A 17273-nucleotide genomic window follows, 5' to 3' on the forward strand; every position below is an offset into this window, starting at 1 on the left:
CCTATCAAATACAAATTACAAAATACTATTTTGTATTTGAAATACATGTATCATAAATACTGCCCATCCCTGACGGCATGAGGGTGAGTAATAAATGACATTATTTTCATTTTTGGGTGAACTAACCCTTTAATAAAGGACACTGGATCTGATATATACTGTATTTTCTCAGGACTGGAGAGAGTAAAGCAGCACATTATAAGTATAAACAATACCAGAAGACGTTCATGTAGTGTGTGCAAATATTTTCTGTTTGAGCAAACTGAAGCTGATGCTAATAATTGCTTTACAATACTTTTAAAAAATGTTTTAGAATTCAGGAGTCATGGGTAGTGGAAACCTTTTTTTATCACTAATAATTTTATGATTATATCTAGAATTTAACAGCATCCAGGAAACTGCTAAACGAAAGAAGTAAAACTAACAGTTATTAATATTCAGTGCAAAAATATTAATTTTGCTTTAATATCTGTTGTTAAATTTAGGTTTAAAACATGTAATCGCGATGTATCGCTATTTCAAAATAAAAGTTTAAACCCTCGCATGTTTTGATGTTCACTTGTTCAAGAAATTACAGTGGCTATAGTATTTCTATTGTAAAGAAATTGCCAAATATTAAAGATTAAGTGAACATTTGAGTTAAATGTCATTTGGCCAGTATTGAACAAGGATTTGATCTGCTGCAAAGCGGGACAACAACAACAGTTGTCCTGCTGTAAAGCGGGACAACTCACTTTTTTCTTTCTTTTTTTTTTTGTTGTTATGAATAATTACTCAGGATTGTCTGTATTAAAGAGAAAATAATCACTTCATTCGATATTTCTTAATAAAATAGCCTTGACAGCGTACTTACTGGAGCTCCTCTCAACTACTGTCTGAAGAACTGTCCTCTCCCGCCAGTGCTGCCAGATCTTTTTATTTTTTATATTTTCCCATTTATTTATTTGTTTCTTATTATCATTTATGGCTGGATTTAGAGTACCAGATTACATTCTTCTTGAAAAAAAAAAAAAAAAATCATATGTATAATTTTCTGGTTTTCCAGCATGGACAACAGTGTATCATAATAATTGTTGTATGGTTCACATAAAAACTAAAACTCAGCCAAAAGATGCATAAGCAAAAGATCGCCCCCTAGCGGCGAACTATTGAATTCTTTTTTTTTCTTTTTTTTATTGCAAGTATGAACAAGAACAACTTAATCGTATCAATATAACAATGGATGACATCAAATATATATAATGAAGGAAGACAAATGCATAAAGTAGTGGAAGGAAAGCAATAAAAATAAATAAATAAAAAATACAGAGGTAATAAACCAATTTACGTAACATTCATCAGATCATTATACAGATTCATAAATTTGACACCTTTTTTGTTTTTAATCTTTTTTAGTGTTATAATTAAATAGTTAAGGTCACAGAGAAAGTGGTTTAATTTGGGCAATGTTGAAGAAAATTTACATTTATGAATGTAATATTTTGCCACTAAAATAACTAAATTTCCTATATATTCTATATTTTGTTTACAATGTGAAAAATAACAGAATATATCACACATAGTTAAATCAATGACCAAATTAATTAAAAATACTTTTGCAAGGAAGCATTAAATTTCTTCGCAAACCTTCCATCAATTGGCCTTTTTGTTCTACACCTTCACCATTACACTGACTCAGTTGATTAAGTAAACAAATTAGATTTCGAAGCCAAAAAATTTGACAGATCGGACCAAAATTCTTTAACAAGGGGGCATTTGAAGAAAAGATCAATTGACTCAATACTAGACTTACAAAAATTACAATTCAAACTAGTGTTACTAAATTTAGAAATAATTTCATTAGTGGGGTATATATTGTGCAAAATTTTTAAATGTAGTTCTTTAACTTTGACTCAAATGTTTCTAAACTTAAAACGCCCGTTTGCATTTGTATTGCTTTACCACTTACACAATTATTTTAAGTATATATCATTTATTTACAATACGCATGGTTTTTAATTATATTTTTGGGGGGGAACAGCACTCAGATGGTCCTAACTAGTGTTAACAAGATTTTAATAATCTATTAGTAAATGTTGAAATAAGATTAGATTAGATGGAAAAGATTAATAAATGCTGTAAGTGCAGTTCATTATTAGTTCATGTTAACTAATGTAGTTAACTAATGTTAACTAATGAACCTTACTGTAAACTTACCAATAATTGTAATATATTCATTGAATTGGGTGCATCTAAAAGGAGAGTAAACAGTGCGCAAAGTTTCATGCAAGCTGTTGAGGTGAATGCAGGTAAAAACAAATCTCTGCAGTCAGACAGAAATAAAATGTTGGCAGAGATAACATTATATAAGATGGTGAATAATTAAAGTTATATGTTAAGCTCGTTGTCGAGCACATTAAGTGTATGGTATTTGTTGTGTTTCTATTTTTGTATTCTTTTGTTTATTTTTGCATAAGTCTTTTGACAGTTGAGCTGCATTTCATGTCTGATCGGTGTCTTTTCATGTGTCTCCAGGTATGATGTACTAATGTTTGAACAAGGTTATGTTTTTCTGTGTTCTAAAAACAAGTAAGAGACTGAGCTCATTATGGAAAAGCTGGTTTATTGCAAGTTAAATCGGAAGTTTCATGCAAGCTGTTGAGTTGAATGTTTTGTGACAGTACAGACATGAAATGCAGCTCATTCGGTGTCTTTTCTTTTTCAAGTGAGTAAACGAATCAGAGGGGTTACGCTAAACCTCACTCCCCTGATCTCAAGACGAGATCTAGCGACCGATGCTAGAGGCTGCAGTCTTTAGCCTGGTAACACACACACAGACATTTGGGTTGTATTGCTCTGGAACAGTGCTGTAAATAAATCTTAACCACTGTTTCCTAATTGCATCCACTTTCGGAAGGCCAAATACAGCAATAACAACCACTCGACAAAATGGCTACTGACAACTGAAGCCACTCCTCCATTTGGGCAGCATTATACAAATATTTCCACTGAGTAACTTAGGTATGTGAGGGAGAATTCGATCGATGTGTTTTAGCTAGGTCTGGATCTGCCTTCTCTTTTAGGTGGAATAAATATTTTTTGTGGGAGACTTTGTAACTTTGCACATCTTATACATGCTCAAATAGCACAAAATACATGTACAATTTTATTCTTCTTGTTGAATGAGCTGCTGAAAACACTCTTTATTTCATGTCAATAGTTCCTGTTTTCACCTCATTTATTATGCTGATGTATTCAGATCTGCTGTAAATTGACACTTAAAGCTAATTTCATTGGTGTCAACAGACTGAGGGGATTTGTTGACTACAAATATGTACATTTATTTCTGTCATGATGCTTTCAACTGTTTTTCTGGCCATTATTAATATTCGGAAGAATTTACATTACAATTTTTTTCATTATTTTATGTATTTCTACATGTCTGCTTATAATTTAATAAAGAAGCAGAATAATGTCAGGCTTAGAAATGAAATACATTTGTGAATTAGCATCAGTTACTTTACAATAGACAGATATAAATGCTTAGATGTGTCAATTAGTAACAAAACAAACTCAGTAACTGATATATTTGTGATTTTGGCAGATCAGCTCCTCCCACAAAAGAATTCATCATCAGTGAAGCCCCTCCCACAACAGTCACATCCTCGGTGAAGCTCCTCCCACAACAATCACATCATCAGTGAAGCTCCTCCCACAGCAGTTCTCCAATAAATGCTGGAATATTCCCATCAGACGAGCATCAGAGCATCAGGAAGAGCTGAAATCTGCAAAGACTGAGTTTATTAAAGAGGACAGTAAGAACATGAGTGATCCAGAACCCTGCAGAATGAAACACACTGAAGATACTGAAGAACAAAGAGGTTGGTGTTTATTCTTCATTCATTCATGATGCTGAACAACATTCATGTTAGAAAGATTCAAGCACTTCTGCACATTTAGATGAATCAAAATTTGATTTTTTGTTTTTATCAATAAACAGTAAAGAGCAAACTGTCCAGGTTTGTAAGCATAACTTAAGCAAAAGCTGACTTATATTTACTGGTAAAGCTGTATTTCTCATAAATTATCATAGCAGATTATTTTTCTTACAATAACTTTGGTAAGAGGGTTGGTGAATATTGTCAGCACTCAAGAAGTACACTAGACATTGAGTATGTGAAATTTCTATGGACACTGTAAAGTTGAAGAGGAAAGCAGAGAAATTAGCTTGAGCTTGTATTAATGTATCCACACATTCACATGTGATGGAATAGGAGTCAATGGATACACTGGAAATTCAGAAAAGAAAATGGAGACGATGTATCTTAGCAGGATTCTTCATTGAGAATGAGCTGTGTGACGCTGCAGTCGAAGTTCAACTATAGCCATGTTTTATTGTAGTTTATTTACATTTTACGGGGTCAGTGTTTAGAGATAGAGACAAAGCACAAATGCAGTGGAGTTACATGCCCCAGACTCTAGAGTTTCACAAGTCCTGTCCAATCTGCATAACTATTCAAAGAACGGGAGAGGGGCTCCACAAGACATTAAAGACAATAGGTGAGAGTCTCTGTAATCTGACTCATTTGGTTTACAATGAAGAAATTAGAACCCTCATGAGAGAGACTTTGCTTAACAGAATCTTTCATCAGTGGCCTGTTGCACAAAGCAGGTTTCAGTTTCTACCCAGGTAAGTTCAAGATTAGTTTGAGCAAACTCTGGTTTTTCAGGTTTATGAAGGTGGATTGTTTTTTAGCGAGGTTTGTTGCTATGGTAACTGACGCTACATGGCTAACCTGCTCCGAAGCAGGTTTTATTCTGGGTTAGAGATCACAAACCGAAACTTGACCAATCAGCTGTGAGTAAAGTGACATGTATCTGATGCAATAAAGCCACTCCTCCTGTATCTCTCGCTCCAAATTAAATCAGTTTATAGTGGAAACATTTTAGAGACAAAATTGCTCAACATTTGCTGTTAATTATTCATTATATTTATATTAAATAAATTAAAATTCTGAATAATTCATAACATATTCATATAATTAGGCCGATTATATTAATTGACAATATTAAACTTTGCTTTTAAATTCAAATAAATATAATACATGCATAATATAAGCTTTTAAACAGATTAAGCTTACATGTATTCTTTTGAGCTCTTTGTGTAACTATATTAATTATTTGGTCTATTTGTTTGATTCACATGCATTGATAAAGTCAGATATTTAGATAGTCAGATATTTAACATGTCTCACTACAGAAACATGGGATTTGTGCTTATGTTTTAAAAATAAAAACTGGAAGATCACTGAACATCAGTCATGCAAAGTTTCAGGGATGTATAAGAGAAACGCATACAAATAGTATAGGCTTTTTGTCACTTATTTCATTTCACTTTATGTTTCTCTCTTTTCATTATTTTGATGTTGCAATTTAACATTTTTTTCCTTTCATTTCAGACCTGATGGAAGAGAGTGAAGAACTGAGTGAAGTGGAGGAGAAACATCATGACAAACCTGGAGAAAAACCTTTGAGTCGCTCAAAGAATAAAAAGACATTTTTAAAGAAAAAAAGAGCTAAGAAATCTTTCACCTGCACTCAGTGTGGAAAGAGTTTCCCATATGAGAAACATCTTGAGATTCACATGAGAGTTCATACTGGAGAAAAACCGTTTACATGCACTCAGTGCGGGAAGAGTTACATGCGATCATCACACCTTAACAGGCACATGATGATCCACAACGGAGAGAAGCCGTTCACATGTGATCAATGTGGAAAGAGTTTCTCAGAAAAACGAAATCTTGAAATTCACACAAGAATTCATACCGGAGAGAATCCGTTCACATGTAATCAGTGTGGAAAGAGTTTCTCAGAAAAACGAAATCTTGAAATTCACACAAGAATTCATACTGGAGAGAAGCCGTTCACATGTGATCAGTGTGGGAAAAAATTTCTTAGAGCATCAGTCCTGAAGAGACACCTGACAGTTCATATGAAGGAGAAGCCACATTCATGTTCTGTGTGTGGAAAGAGTTTTTCACATCCTAAAAAACTGAAAGAACATCAGAAAATTCATACTGATGTGAGAGAGTACATGTGCTTTGGGTGTGAGAAGACTTTTACTACAGCACACTGTTTAAAACAGCACCAGATAATCCACACTGGAGAGAAACCTTACAAGTGTTCACACTGTGACAAGAGATTCAATCGGTCAGGAAGCCTGAAAGCACATGAGATGATCCACACTGGAGAAAAACCTTTCAAGTGTTCGTACTGCAACAAGAGCTTCAGTCTGTCATCACATCTGAAAAGACATGAGACAATCCACACCGGAGAGAAACCTTACAAGTGTTCCCACTGTGACAAGAGATTTAATCTGTCATCATGTCTGAAAAGACACGAGATGATCCACACTGGAGAGAAGCCACACACATGTGATCAGTGTGGAAAGAGTTTTGCTTTTAAAAGCTACCTTAGGCTACACATGAGGACCCATGCAGTGCATAAAATATATCACTGCTATCTATGTGGGGAGAATTTTCCACAGTTATCTTCTTTATTCACTCATACGAAGAACAATCACAGTCTGAAGTCACGGTAAGTAGTTTATCTTTATGATCTGACAAACATCACTCGTTGTGGCTATTAGAAACCAACTTCCACAGAAGAGACAGAGAAATTTTGTTGGTTGATGATCATGTCTGTTTGAAACAAAACTTGTTTGTTTTTGGCAGAACTACCAAAAAGCATCTGGAAGAAGAGGACAGTGGGAACATGAGTGATCCAGGACCCTGCAGAAGAGGTTGGTGTTTATTCTTCATTCATTCATCACTTTTTTATTTCACATTTGTCTCTCATTTGAAATCTCACATGATTTAATGTTTCTTTTTAGACCTGATGGACGTGAACAAGAAAGGAAAAACAGAAGCTAAAAAATCTGTCACCTGCCCTCAGTGTCAAAAACTATTCACATGTAAATCAAGCCTTAAGAATCACATGATGATCCACACCGGAGAGAAACCTTACACCTGTGATCAGTGCGGGAAGAGTTTCTCATATAAAGGACACTTTAAGAGACACATGAGGATGCACAGTGGAGACAGACCATACACCTGTGATCAGTGTGGGAATAGTTTCCCATGTAAACGAAACCTTAGGATTCACATGAGGATCCACACCGGAGAGAGACCTTACACCTGTGATCAATGCGGGAAGAGTTTCACTCAGTCTTCCACTCTGAAATCACATCTGGCCATTCATTCTGAAGAAACACCATTTAACTGTGGTCAGTGCGGTAAACGGTTTAACTTGGCATCAGACCTGAAGAAACACCTGAAGATTCACACAAAGGAGAAGATTCATTCGTAATATTAGAGCAGAGAAAAAACACGGCGCTATATGTTGAAACCTTGGAAACACATGGAAGGATTCACACTAGAGAGAAACACATCAGAGTTTGATCAATGATCTAGTCTACGGTCTCGATCACAGTAACTAGATCATCTTCAGATCCAGCAGTGACACCAAACGTGACATGATAAAGCATCTCTTCCATAGAAATCTGTCCTAATCAGCTGCAGCGAGAGACACGACAAAGAAACATCATCCAAAGTCGTCAAAGTTCACCTTCAGGAGTTTGTGTCAATGTTCTTAATGGATTTGTATCATTCAGTTCTCTTTCATGAAGGAAAGCAGGAGTTTTTTTTTTTTTTTTTTTAAATAACTCTCATATTTCAGGGAGCTAAAGAGATCATAAGACGTGAATCTGATTTTAACTGATTCTTCATTATTTTTCATTAGAACATATAGTTTCTCTTCCACTTCTACTTTTCCATGCAAATACGAGATATACTTCAATTTATCTTTGAAACTGGACACTTTGCTTCTCTTCTTCTCTTGAGATGCTTTGGCTCTTAGAAGTCAGTAAAGAGAAGGATCTGTGTCATTCATTTTTGTATTTTCTTCAGGTAATGATTAATTAAACTCAAAACTCATTTTATCAACTGCTCATTGTTTTATTGTTATTATTTTTTTTTCTGAAAGCCCTGAAGTTGCCTCTTATTCTTTTGTTTCTTTTCAATTTAAAGGTGCCCTAGAACCCTATTTCACAAGATGAAATATAAGTCTAAGGTGTCCCCTGAATGTGTCTGTGAAGTTTCAGCTCAAAATACCCCATAGATTTTTTATTATTCAATGTTTTAACTGCCTATTTTGGGGCATCATTAGAAATGAGCCATTTCTTTGTGTGTCCCCTTTAAATGCCTGCGCTCCCCGCCCCCAAGCTCGCGACTCTATAATACATAGCATAAACAAAGTTCACACAACTAATATAACCCTCAAAATTGATCTTTACAAAGTGTTCGTCATGCAGCATACCAGATCGTGTAAGTATAGTATTTATTTGGATGTTTACATTTGATTCTGAATGAGTTTGATAGTAGCCTATGTGTGGCTAACGGGCTAAAGCTAACATTACACACTGTTGGAGAGATTTATAAAGAATGAAGTTGTTTATGAATTATACAGACTGCAAGAGTTTAATAATGAAAATAACGACATGGCTCTGGTCTCTGTGAATACAGTACGAAACAATGGTAAGTTTAACCACATTTAACAGTACATTAGCAACATGCTAACGAAACATTTAGAAAGACAATTTACAAATATCACAAAAAATATCATGATATCATGGATCATGTCAGTTATTATTGCTCCATCTGCCATTTTTTGCTATTGTCCTTGCTTGCTTACCTGCATAAAGTCTGTTGATTCGGCTGTGCAGCTCCAGAAGTTAATACTGGCTTGTCTAATGCCTTGAACATGGGCTGGCATATGCAAATATTGGGGGCGTACATATTAATGATCCCGACTGTTGCATCACAGTCTGTGTTATGTTGAGATTCGTCTGTTTTTCAGTGGTCTTTTGCAAAAATCAAATTTACATAAGAAGGAGGAAACAATGCTCTAAAACTCTAATTATTTAACTATGCCAAGGTAAATTCAATTTTAAATTATAGGGCACCTTTAAAGGTTCTTTATGTAAGAATGACAGCTAATGGTTGAAATTAGTACTGCAGTCGAAATTCAAAATATAGTTTGCCCCGCCCCCTCCTCCTCAGACTTGATGCTCACGCGGGTTGCCAGTTCGAAAACGGGTGCAAGCATTGCATGACATTGGAAGGCAAGGAGACTTACACACTGTAAGATAATAAATTGATTTATGATGAATTGATATCGTGTTTTAATATGCTTCCGTTCATAGAGATTTTTAGATGGAGGCTGAGGCTTTTTAGGTTGGGTAGAATTTGTGATATCTTACCCAGTTTGTCGAGTTAATTTCGTATGTCACACATCAATCTGCCTTCAACTCGAAAAAGCATTAACACTGCTTGTATTTTAATGCATTGTATTTTTAGGGATTTCATTTTTATGGGCTAAAATTCAACATGATTGTATATTTAAGCTGTGAATATTTCAATTCAAAACTTTCAGATTTCACTTCCAAAATATTCATTCTGTTTAAAAATACAACCTATAATATTCAGCAGGCAATTTTCTGTCCATTTCATTACGCATTCACAAATTCAGTGATTCAATTTTAAACATTTCACATCCGGGAACTGCAGGAAAAGCAGTAGAGTGCCGAGCATAATCTTAATCTGCTGTTAGTCGACCTCACCAGCAGGCATTCGATTATTTTTGAAATACTAATCACTTATATACTTAGTTTGAGTATAAAGATATTTGCTCACACCACACACACACTACAGTAAATGCAATACAGAGTCTGATGCACACTATATATGTACTTATAAAATGGTTAGCTCCTGTCCTTGATTCTGATTGGTCAATAGCTGATGACCGCTTCACCCAACGGTTCTGTGTATCACTACACAACACCCTTAGCAATAGGGCTGCACAATATATCGAAATTATCGCAAATGTACATATCGCGATATGCATATCGTAATGGCATGCAATATATGAATGATTTTAATAGGCTACTACAAAACGTTGCGAAAAGTCAAAGTTTTGGGTCAACGCATATAGCAGTGAATAGACTGGGCACTTGATTGTTACTTACGTGCCGTTAAAAAGAGTTATTAACCGCAATAAGTTGCGAAAACAACTCCTTACCGTCTCGCGCTGTCTACTGTCTGACACACACACCCGAAGCACGCGCACAAGCCGCCTCTCTGACAGCGTGCGATCCCTTCAGTTCTCTTTTGCGCCTTGTTGCACTCAAACGTTAAAAAACACACACTGTTATGTCAAAATGTCTGTCTTGGTGAGTATTCATGTAAACAGTCGGTTATGTCTTAAGTGAACGTTATCAGTTGGGAAAGAAATCGGATGCGTTTCAGATCCGTGGCCGTGCATCAGGTCTTGGAACAGAGCCTATTACAGTAAACCTGCTGCTATCTGTTAAACAACAAAAAATAAAGAGAAATTCACTCACTGCTCTTGACTGAATAGCTTTTGTAGCTTTATTATTAATCAATGTATATTTAATTCATGTGAAGACTATGCAGTGTTTTAGATTTACATTTGATCATTCAGTTTCTGTATTGTTTCTTACCTGAACGCTATTTCAAGTAAGAATTTGTCCTATTGTATTTGTCCTATTGTCTGTAATTATTATTTTTTAATAACAAAGATAAATAAATTAAAAATAACAAAAATAACTAATCGTCCACCCCTAATTTTAGGTGTTAGTTTCATGTTCTTGATGTTAAGGTTGATTTAACTATACTTTGCACCTTGACATAGCGTAGTTTTTTTTTAGTCTGAATTAGATTTAATTAGATCAGAAGAATATCTATTACCTGTGCATTTCTATAGGGAATTCTTATTGCGCAAGTAATATCGTTATCGCAATAATCAACAACAATATCTCATATTTTCCCAGTATCGTGCAGCCCTACTTAGCAACCACTCTTAGCAATGTAAACTGTTCTGAATTGATATTGTTCATTAAAGCTTACTGTATTATGTAGAGGAGTATTGTGAGAAAGAGATCGAGTGAGTGAGTTTATTACCTGCATTCATATTTAGCATTTTCCTTCAGGTCAGTCCGATGTTCATAGTAAAAAGTCTGTTTAAATGTCTGATGTATTATCTTGTCCTTTTAACAGTTAAGGGGTTTCCCCGTGACTGACAGCGCTAGTCAAAGCATTTGTCATTTGCGTCTTGTTCCATGTTTACAACATTTCAGTCTTTTCAATATAAAAGTCTTCGCTACTGACTGACTGACTCATAAATGCAGTATTTGTTGCCATCTTATGGCGTAATAATGTAACTTCTGTTGTGGTCACGGTCAGGGACTATTTTTTAGGGTGGAAGGAAAGCTTTTAGTGAGTTTACTTCAAGAAAGTTGCATAGATACATATTTTTGGCTTTAATATTTTGTATTTTATGGTAACAGTTTTACAAAAGCAATAAGGTACTTGAAGCTAGTGCTGTATCCTGAATAAATCAGAGACTTCAGCAGAGCCTCTTGTACCTTATTACTTACATTCATGAACACCTGTTGAGGTACTGATACATAAGATGCGGAAATGAGAAAATACAATAAAAAATAAAATACATAAATATTAGGTAGATACAGTATGTTGTCTTAATTATATTTGTTTATATTAGTAAACTGCTTGTTTTATATTTAAAATCTTAACTGTTCCGACGTTTTGATGGTTTTGTGAGAATAACCCCAATATAGTTCACAAGGGAAAGTTCAGAAACAGACAAAGAGACAGTTTTTTCAGTAATTTCTTTATATTCTTTCCCCTCAGAAGTGCTCTGAACAGTCTAAACAGCTCCACAGGCATGAACAGATTAAAGGGATAGTTCACCCAAAAATGAAAATTATCTCACGATTTACTCACCCTCAAGACATCCTAGGTTTTTTTTTTTTTTTTTAAATGGATTCATCCATAATAAATATAATCCATACGGCTCCAGAGGGTTAATAAAGGATTTCTGACAAGAAAAATATCAATATATAAAACTTTATAAATTGAAATTACTACCTTCTGGCGCAATACTGTGCAAGCTGACTTTCGCCAAATGACTTGATAGATGTAGGACAGGAGTATCGTAAGCTTAGACGCCTCTCGTGGTTCAAACAAACAGAGCTGTGCAACAAACTCAAGCTCCTCTTCTCAAGGATATTTTTAATTCATCTGAAAGAAGATCATATACACCTAGGATGGTAAATCGTGGGATAAAATAACGACTTTTCAACAATATAGTGATGAGCCGATTTCAAAACACTGCTTCGGAGCTTTACGAATCGAATCAGTGATTCGGAACTAAAAAAAGTCACCTGATTTCAGCAGTTTAGCCATTTGATAGGAGAACCGAATCACTGATTTGATTCGTAAAGCTCCGAAGCAGTGTTTTGAAATCGGCCCATCACTATATTGTTGAAAAGTCACTATTTTGTTTTTTTGGTGCTCAAAAAGTATTTGTTGCTTTATAATATTAAGGTAGAACCACTGAACTCACATGGACTATTTTAAATATGTTTTTAGTACCTTTATGGATCTTGAGATTTGATGGCATTAGTGGATTTAATCAAAATATCTTAGTTTGCGTTCTGAAGAACAACAAAAGTCTTACAGGTATAGAACTACATGAGGGTGAGTAATAAATGACATTATTTTTATTTTTGGGTGAACTAACCCTTTAAGGATAACCCTGAAACGCCTTTGCTGCACACAGTGCCATCACCTTGAAAACAGTCCTTTATATGTCATACTGGTTTCTGGCAATATTTCACCACAGCAGCATAGGCAGCGTCTCAATGTTCGCCAACACTACACCACATCTGTTTTTAGTGTGTCGCAGTAGAGAAGCTGAATGACAAAACCTCTTCCCACACTGATCACGTTTGCGACTCTTCTCCAGCGTGAGTCCTCTCGTGTCTTCTTAGATTTCCTGATCGCCTGAATCTCTTGTCACAGTGTGAACACTTGTAAGTTTCTTCTCCAGCGTGAGTCCGCTCATGTTTTTTCAGATATTCTGACAGACTGAATCTCTTGTCACAGTGTGAACACTTGTAAGGTTTTTCTCCAGTGTGGATCATCTCATGTCTTTTCAGAGTTCCTGACCGATTGAAGCTCTTGTCACAGTACGAACACTTGTAAGGTTTCTCTCCAGTGTGAATTCTTTGGTGCCGTTTCAATCCGGAAGATGTAGTAAAGGTCATCCCACAATCAAAGCACATCTGATCCTTCACACCGCTGTGACTTTTCTGGTGTACTTTTAAAGCACTCATCTGAGCAAAACTCTTTCCACACAAAGAGCACATGTGAGGCTTCTCCTTCGTATGGACACTCAGGTGGATCTTTAGGGTTGATGATGAAATGAATGATTTACCGCACTGATCACAGTTAAACGGTCTCTCTCCAGAGTGAGAACGCAGATGTAATTTAAGAGTGTTTGCATATGTGAAGCTCTTCCCGCACTGATCACATGTGTGCAGTTTCTCTCCAGTGTGGATTTTCATGTGTGTCTTAAGTGTTCCTTTTTCTTGAAAACTTTTCCCACATTGATCACACGTGTGCGGCTTCTCTCCAGTGTGGATCTTCTCGTGTGATTTCAGATGTCCGGACAAAGTGAATCTCTTGTTACAGCGTGAACACTTGTAAGGTTTTTCTCCAGTGTGGATCCTCTGGTGCTGTTTCAATATGGAAGATGTAATAAAGGTCTTCCCACAATCAAAACACATATAATCCTTCACAACACTGTGTCTTTTCTGGTGCATTTTAAAATAATCCAGGTGTGAAAAACTCTTTCCACACAGAGAACACATGTGAGGCTTCTCCTTTGAATGGACTTTCATGTGGATCTTCAGGTGTTCTGCTCTATAAAATGTTTTACCGCACTGATCACACTTAAATGGTCTTTCTCTAGAGTGAGAGCACAGATATAGTTTAAGACAGTTTGCTTGTGCAAAATTATTTCCACACTGATCACACGTGTGCGGCTTCTCTCTGCTGTGTATCGCCTCATGTCTTTTCAGATGTGATGACCGACTGAATCTCTTTTCACAGTGTGAACACTTGTAAGGTTTCTCTCCAGTGTGGATCCTCTGGTGCTGCTTCAATACGTGAGCTGCAGTAAAAGTACTCCCACACTGATCACATGTGAACGGCCTCTCGCCACTATGAACTCTCGTGTGACGTTTAAGATTTTGTTTGTTTGGGAATCTTTTTCCACACTGAGGGCAAATAAAATTTTTCTTGGCTCTTCTTCTCAGTACAAATTTTCTTTCAGTCTGTGAGCAACTTGAAGATTTTTCTTCAGTTTTGACATGATGTTTCTCCTCCACTTCATTTAATTCTTCACTCTCCTCATTATCTTTTATCAGGTCTATAATGAAAGAAAAAAAAAAAAGTAATTTGAAGTAATTTGAATTTGAATCTCATTACCATACATGTAATTAAGATGTCACATGTAAATCATTAGAGCTGCACGATTCTGGTTAAATTGAGTAACATGATTTTTTTTTTTGTTTCAAACAGAGATCACAATTCTCCCACGATTCTGAACAGAGGGACACACAGAGGGATTTGATGACATTTCAACAATTTTAAATCCATTTAAAACATGATTTTTAAAAAAAAAATGTATAGATAGTAGAGGTTGGAATATCGATACACTATCTGAAAATGAACTATCGCGATAGTTATATAGCTGTATCGATATTTCTACACAGCTCTATTTTGGAATCTGTTTTCAAAAGTTTGCATTTTCAGGCACCTAAAATGTTGTTGTCATGTAAATCAATGGCCAATACATAAAAAGTTTTCCATTTTTAGTTGAAAACGGTGTCATGTAAACAGCCCCTTAGGAATGAGATTGCGTGGGTTTGAATCCAGGTCGCAATCTTTTAACGATTAATCATGCAGCTCTACTAAATACACAGAGGAATGTCTAAATACATAATGCACACATGTTATTTGTGGGTAAACAAAGAGTAGAACGATAATTAATTATCCTTAATTAATTAGCAATTGTTATCTAACTATAAAGTTCAAAAAAGTTCTATATTTAAAAAGAACAGAGTGTCTATTTACACTAAGTGCAAATAGCATCGCTTGTTGGCAAACACTATTCACATTAGCTCCGCCCCCCAATGTCTGGTTGGGTCACTCAACTTTTAAAGTCGGCATGAAATCAAAATTGACCCTATTTACTTTGTTGGTGCATATTACTAGTTTTATGGTGAACAATTAATCCGTGCAAGTGAATACACTGAAAAAAAATTGTTTGTCAAAATCTGAAAAGTTACTTCCGGTCTGGAATGGCGTTCCTTCTCAGAAGACGTCGGCTTGGGTTGAAAACGCTTAAACCACTCCCCTCCAACCGTTAGGCCGTGTGTCCACCAAAGTGTTTTTTTCGGCTGCTAGCGTAGTTTTTCAATTGTTGCCGCGTTTTTTAAACGCCAGGAGCGTAACGAGGCCTTTTTCACGCTCAACCGCTGAGAGCTCGGCGTTTTTTACTGGTCGCCTCGAGTTAAAGAATGTTCAACTTTAAGTAAAACGCTGCGCTCATCACTGTCACTTTTTAGCCAGCCGTCCAATCAGAGTGAAGGAGGGGCGGGACAGATACAACACCGACCAACTGTCACAACATTCTTGCTGTACAACAACATCAACAAGCAGAGAGCGGAAACAAAATGGATGAGAAATTAATATTGCTGGTCTCCGAACATACATAGCAAGTATTCTACATTGTGTCGACATTTTTAGTCTGAAACAAATCAGTTTTTGCAGTTACCTGCAAAATCAGTTATAAGTAACAGTGCCGCGGATATTCCGTATCAAAGCAACAAAGCGTCTCAACTGAAAAAAACCGCTGCGCAGCTGAAGCGCTTTCAAGCGCTCACAGATAGGGGTTTTAAGCAGAGCGCCTAGCGTTTTCAGCTGGCTAAAAACGCTTTGGTGGACACTATGAGCGAGAGATAGGGAGGAGAGGAGGCACGCTAAAATAAAACCCTGCTCTCTATTCAATATTTCACTTGGAAATACGTCACACCACTGGAAAAAAAAGTCGTTTGCAACTTCCGGTTCACGGGGACTTTAAAAAAAAAACGCAGGGAACGTCTTCAGTGGCACAGCAGTAGCGCGTGAGACACGCAAGGCTGGCTTTTAACGCGATCGACGAAGAATCGAATCCGCCTTTTGCCAAGCTGGCATTTATTTTCAATAAAAATTTTCAATAAGTGTTTAATAATATTAAAAGTGTTTATTTGGTAGGGTTTTTGGGAAGGTGTGGGGAGGGTTTTTATTCTCCCAATAAGGCAGCATCCATTTAATAAGTTTAATAAATATAATCATTTACACGTTATGATATTATTGCATCCTGTTAATGTACAAAATACTGAGGTGCAAATGGTTTCTGCCAGTATAAAGTAGGCTATAGATAGCATTAATATTTACTCTTATTGAAAAGAACTGATAGCTTACTTTAACATGGCGTAAATAGAATCTATTGCTATTTGCTCTTATAGCATCTATTGAGCAGACTTTAAAGACCTACAGAAAATAAAGTGAAAGATTAAGTAACAGCAGCACACGATTATAATAAATAGAACTTTATCATGCATTGGTGTCAACGCTAATGTTATCGTTATAGCTAACGTTATCTATTCTGTTTGTATGCAGAAGAACATATTCATACAGATTTGTAATGACATGAGAGTAAGTAAATGACTGAACAATTCCTTTAGTACATTTATAACAGAAAACAACTCAAAGAGGTTGCAGACAATTCAATCATCTTTGCCATTATTTATTTTAATAAAATTTACCTGTAATTTTGACACTAACATATAGCATTTTGGTTCAGTTACTTTCATTTTTTCCTACTGAACATATTTTACATTTATTAAGTATAACGACTGGCAAGTTTTATAACCTTAGCGTTTCACAGCATCATTAATGACAAATCGAGAATAAACACCAACCTCTTGGTTCTTCATTATCTTCTTGCTTCACTCTGCAGGGTTCTGGATCACTCATGTTCTCGCTGTAATCTTCAGTAAACTCTGTCTTTACAGACTTCAGCTCTCCCTGCTGCTCTGAATGCATGGATGTACTTGTAAATTGTGATCGTTTTAAAAAACTGATGCTTCAAAAACGCTGCAAATCTTTGGTTTTGAAACAGCAGTTCAGAGCTCGTCTCTTCCTCTTCGTGTTTTGGGAAACCAACGTAAAATGTGCATTTCCGTCACCTAGTGGTCTGGAGTGTGAAGCGCACATGGAATAATTGAGTATACAGGTGCATCT

The 17273-nt window shown here is 35.9% G+C and overlaps 1 protein-coding gene and 1 pseudogene across 1 annotated transcript; one reads left to right on the plus strand and one right to left on the minus strand.

The window, feature by feature from the left end:
* Window positions 1-1397: 1397 nt before the first annotated feature.
* Window positions 1398-7957, plus strand: LOC127510222 (gastrula zinc finger protein XlCGF52.1-like). Its single transcript, XM_051889788.1, has 4 exons — window positions 1398-3860; window positions 5439-6576; window positions 6714-6781; window positions 7947-7957. Exons 1-4 carry the CDS (start codon window positions 3803-3805, stop codon window positions 7955-7957), a joined length of 1275 nt encoding a protein of 424 aa, XP_051745748.1. The 5' UTR covers window positions 1398-3802.
* Window positions 7958-11380: 3423 nt separating this feature from the next.
* Window positions 11381-17194, minus strand: LOC127509911 (zinc finger protein OZF-like; annotated as a pseudogene).
* Window positions 17195-17273: the final 79 nt, after the last annotated feature.

The sequence above is a fragment of the Ctenopharyngodon idella genome, chromosome 3 (genome assembly GCF_019924925.1).
Source record: "Ctenopharyngodon idella isolate HZGC_01 chromosome 3, HZGC01, whole genome shotgun sequence".
Taxonomy (NCBI): domain Eukaryota; kingdom Metazoa; phylum Chordata; class Actinopteri; order Cypriniformes; family Xenocyprididae; genus Ctenopharyngodon; species Ctenopharyngodon idella.

Coding starts and splice junctions, on each gene's coding strand:
- LOC127510222 (XM_051889788.1), top strand. CDS start 3,803: ATGAGTGATCCAGAACCCTGCAGAATGAAACACACTGAAGATACTGAA. Junction 3,861..5,438: donor AGATACTGAAGAACAAAGAG/GTTGGTGTTTAT, acceptor CTTTCATTTCAG/ACCTGATGGAAGAGAGTGAA. Junction 6,577..6,713: donor AATCACAGTCTGAAGTCACG/GTAAGTAGTTTA, acceptor TGTTTTTGGCAG/AACTACCAAAAAGCATCTGG.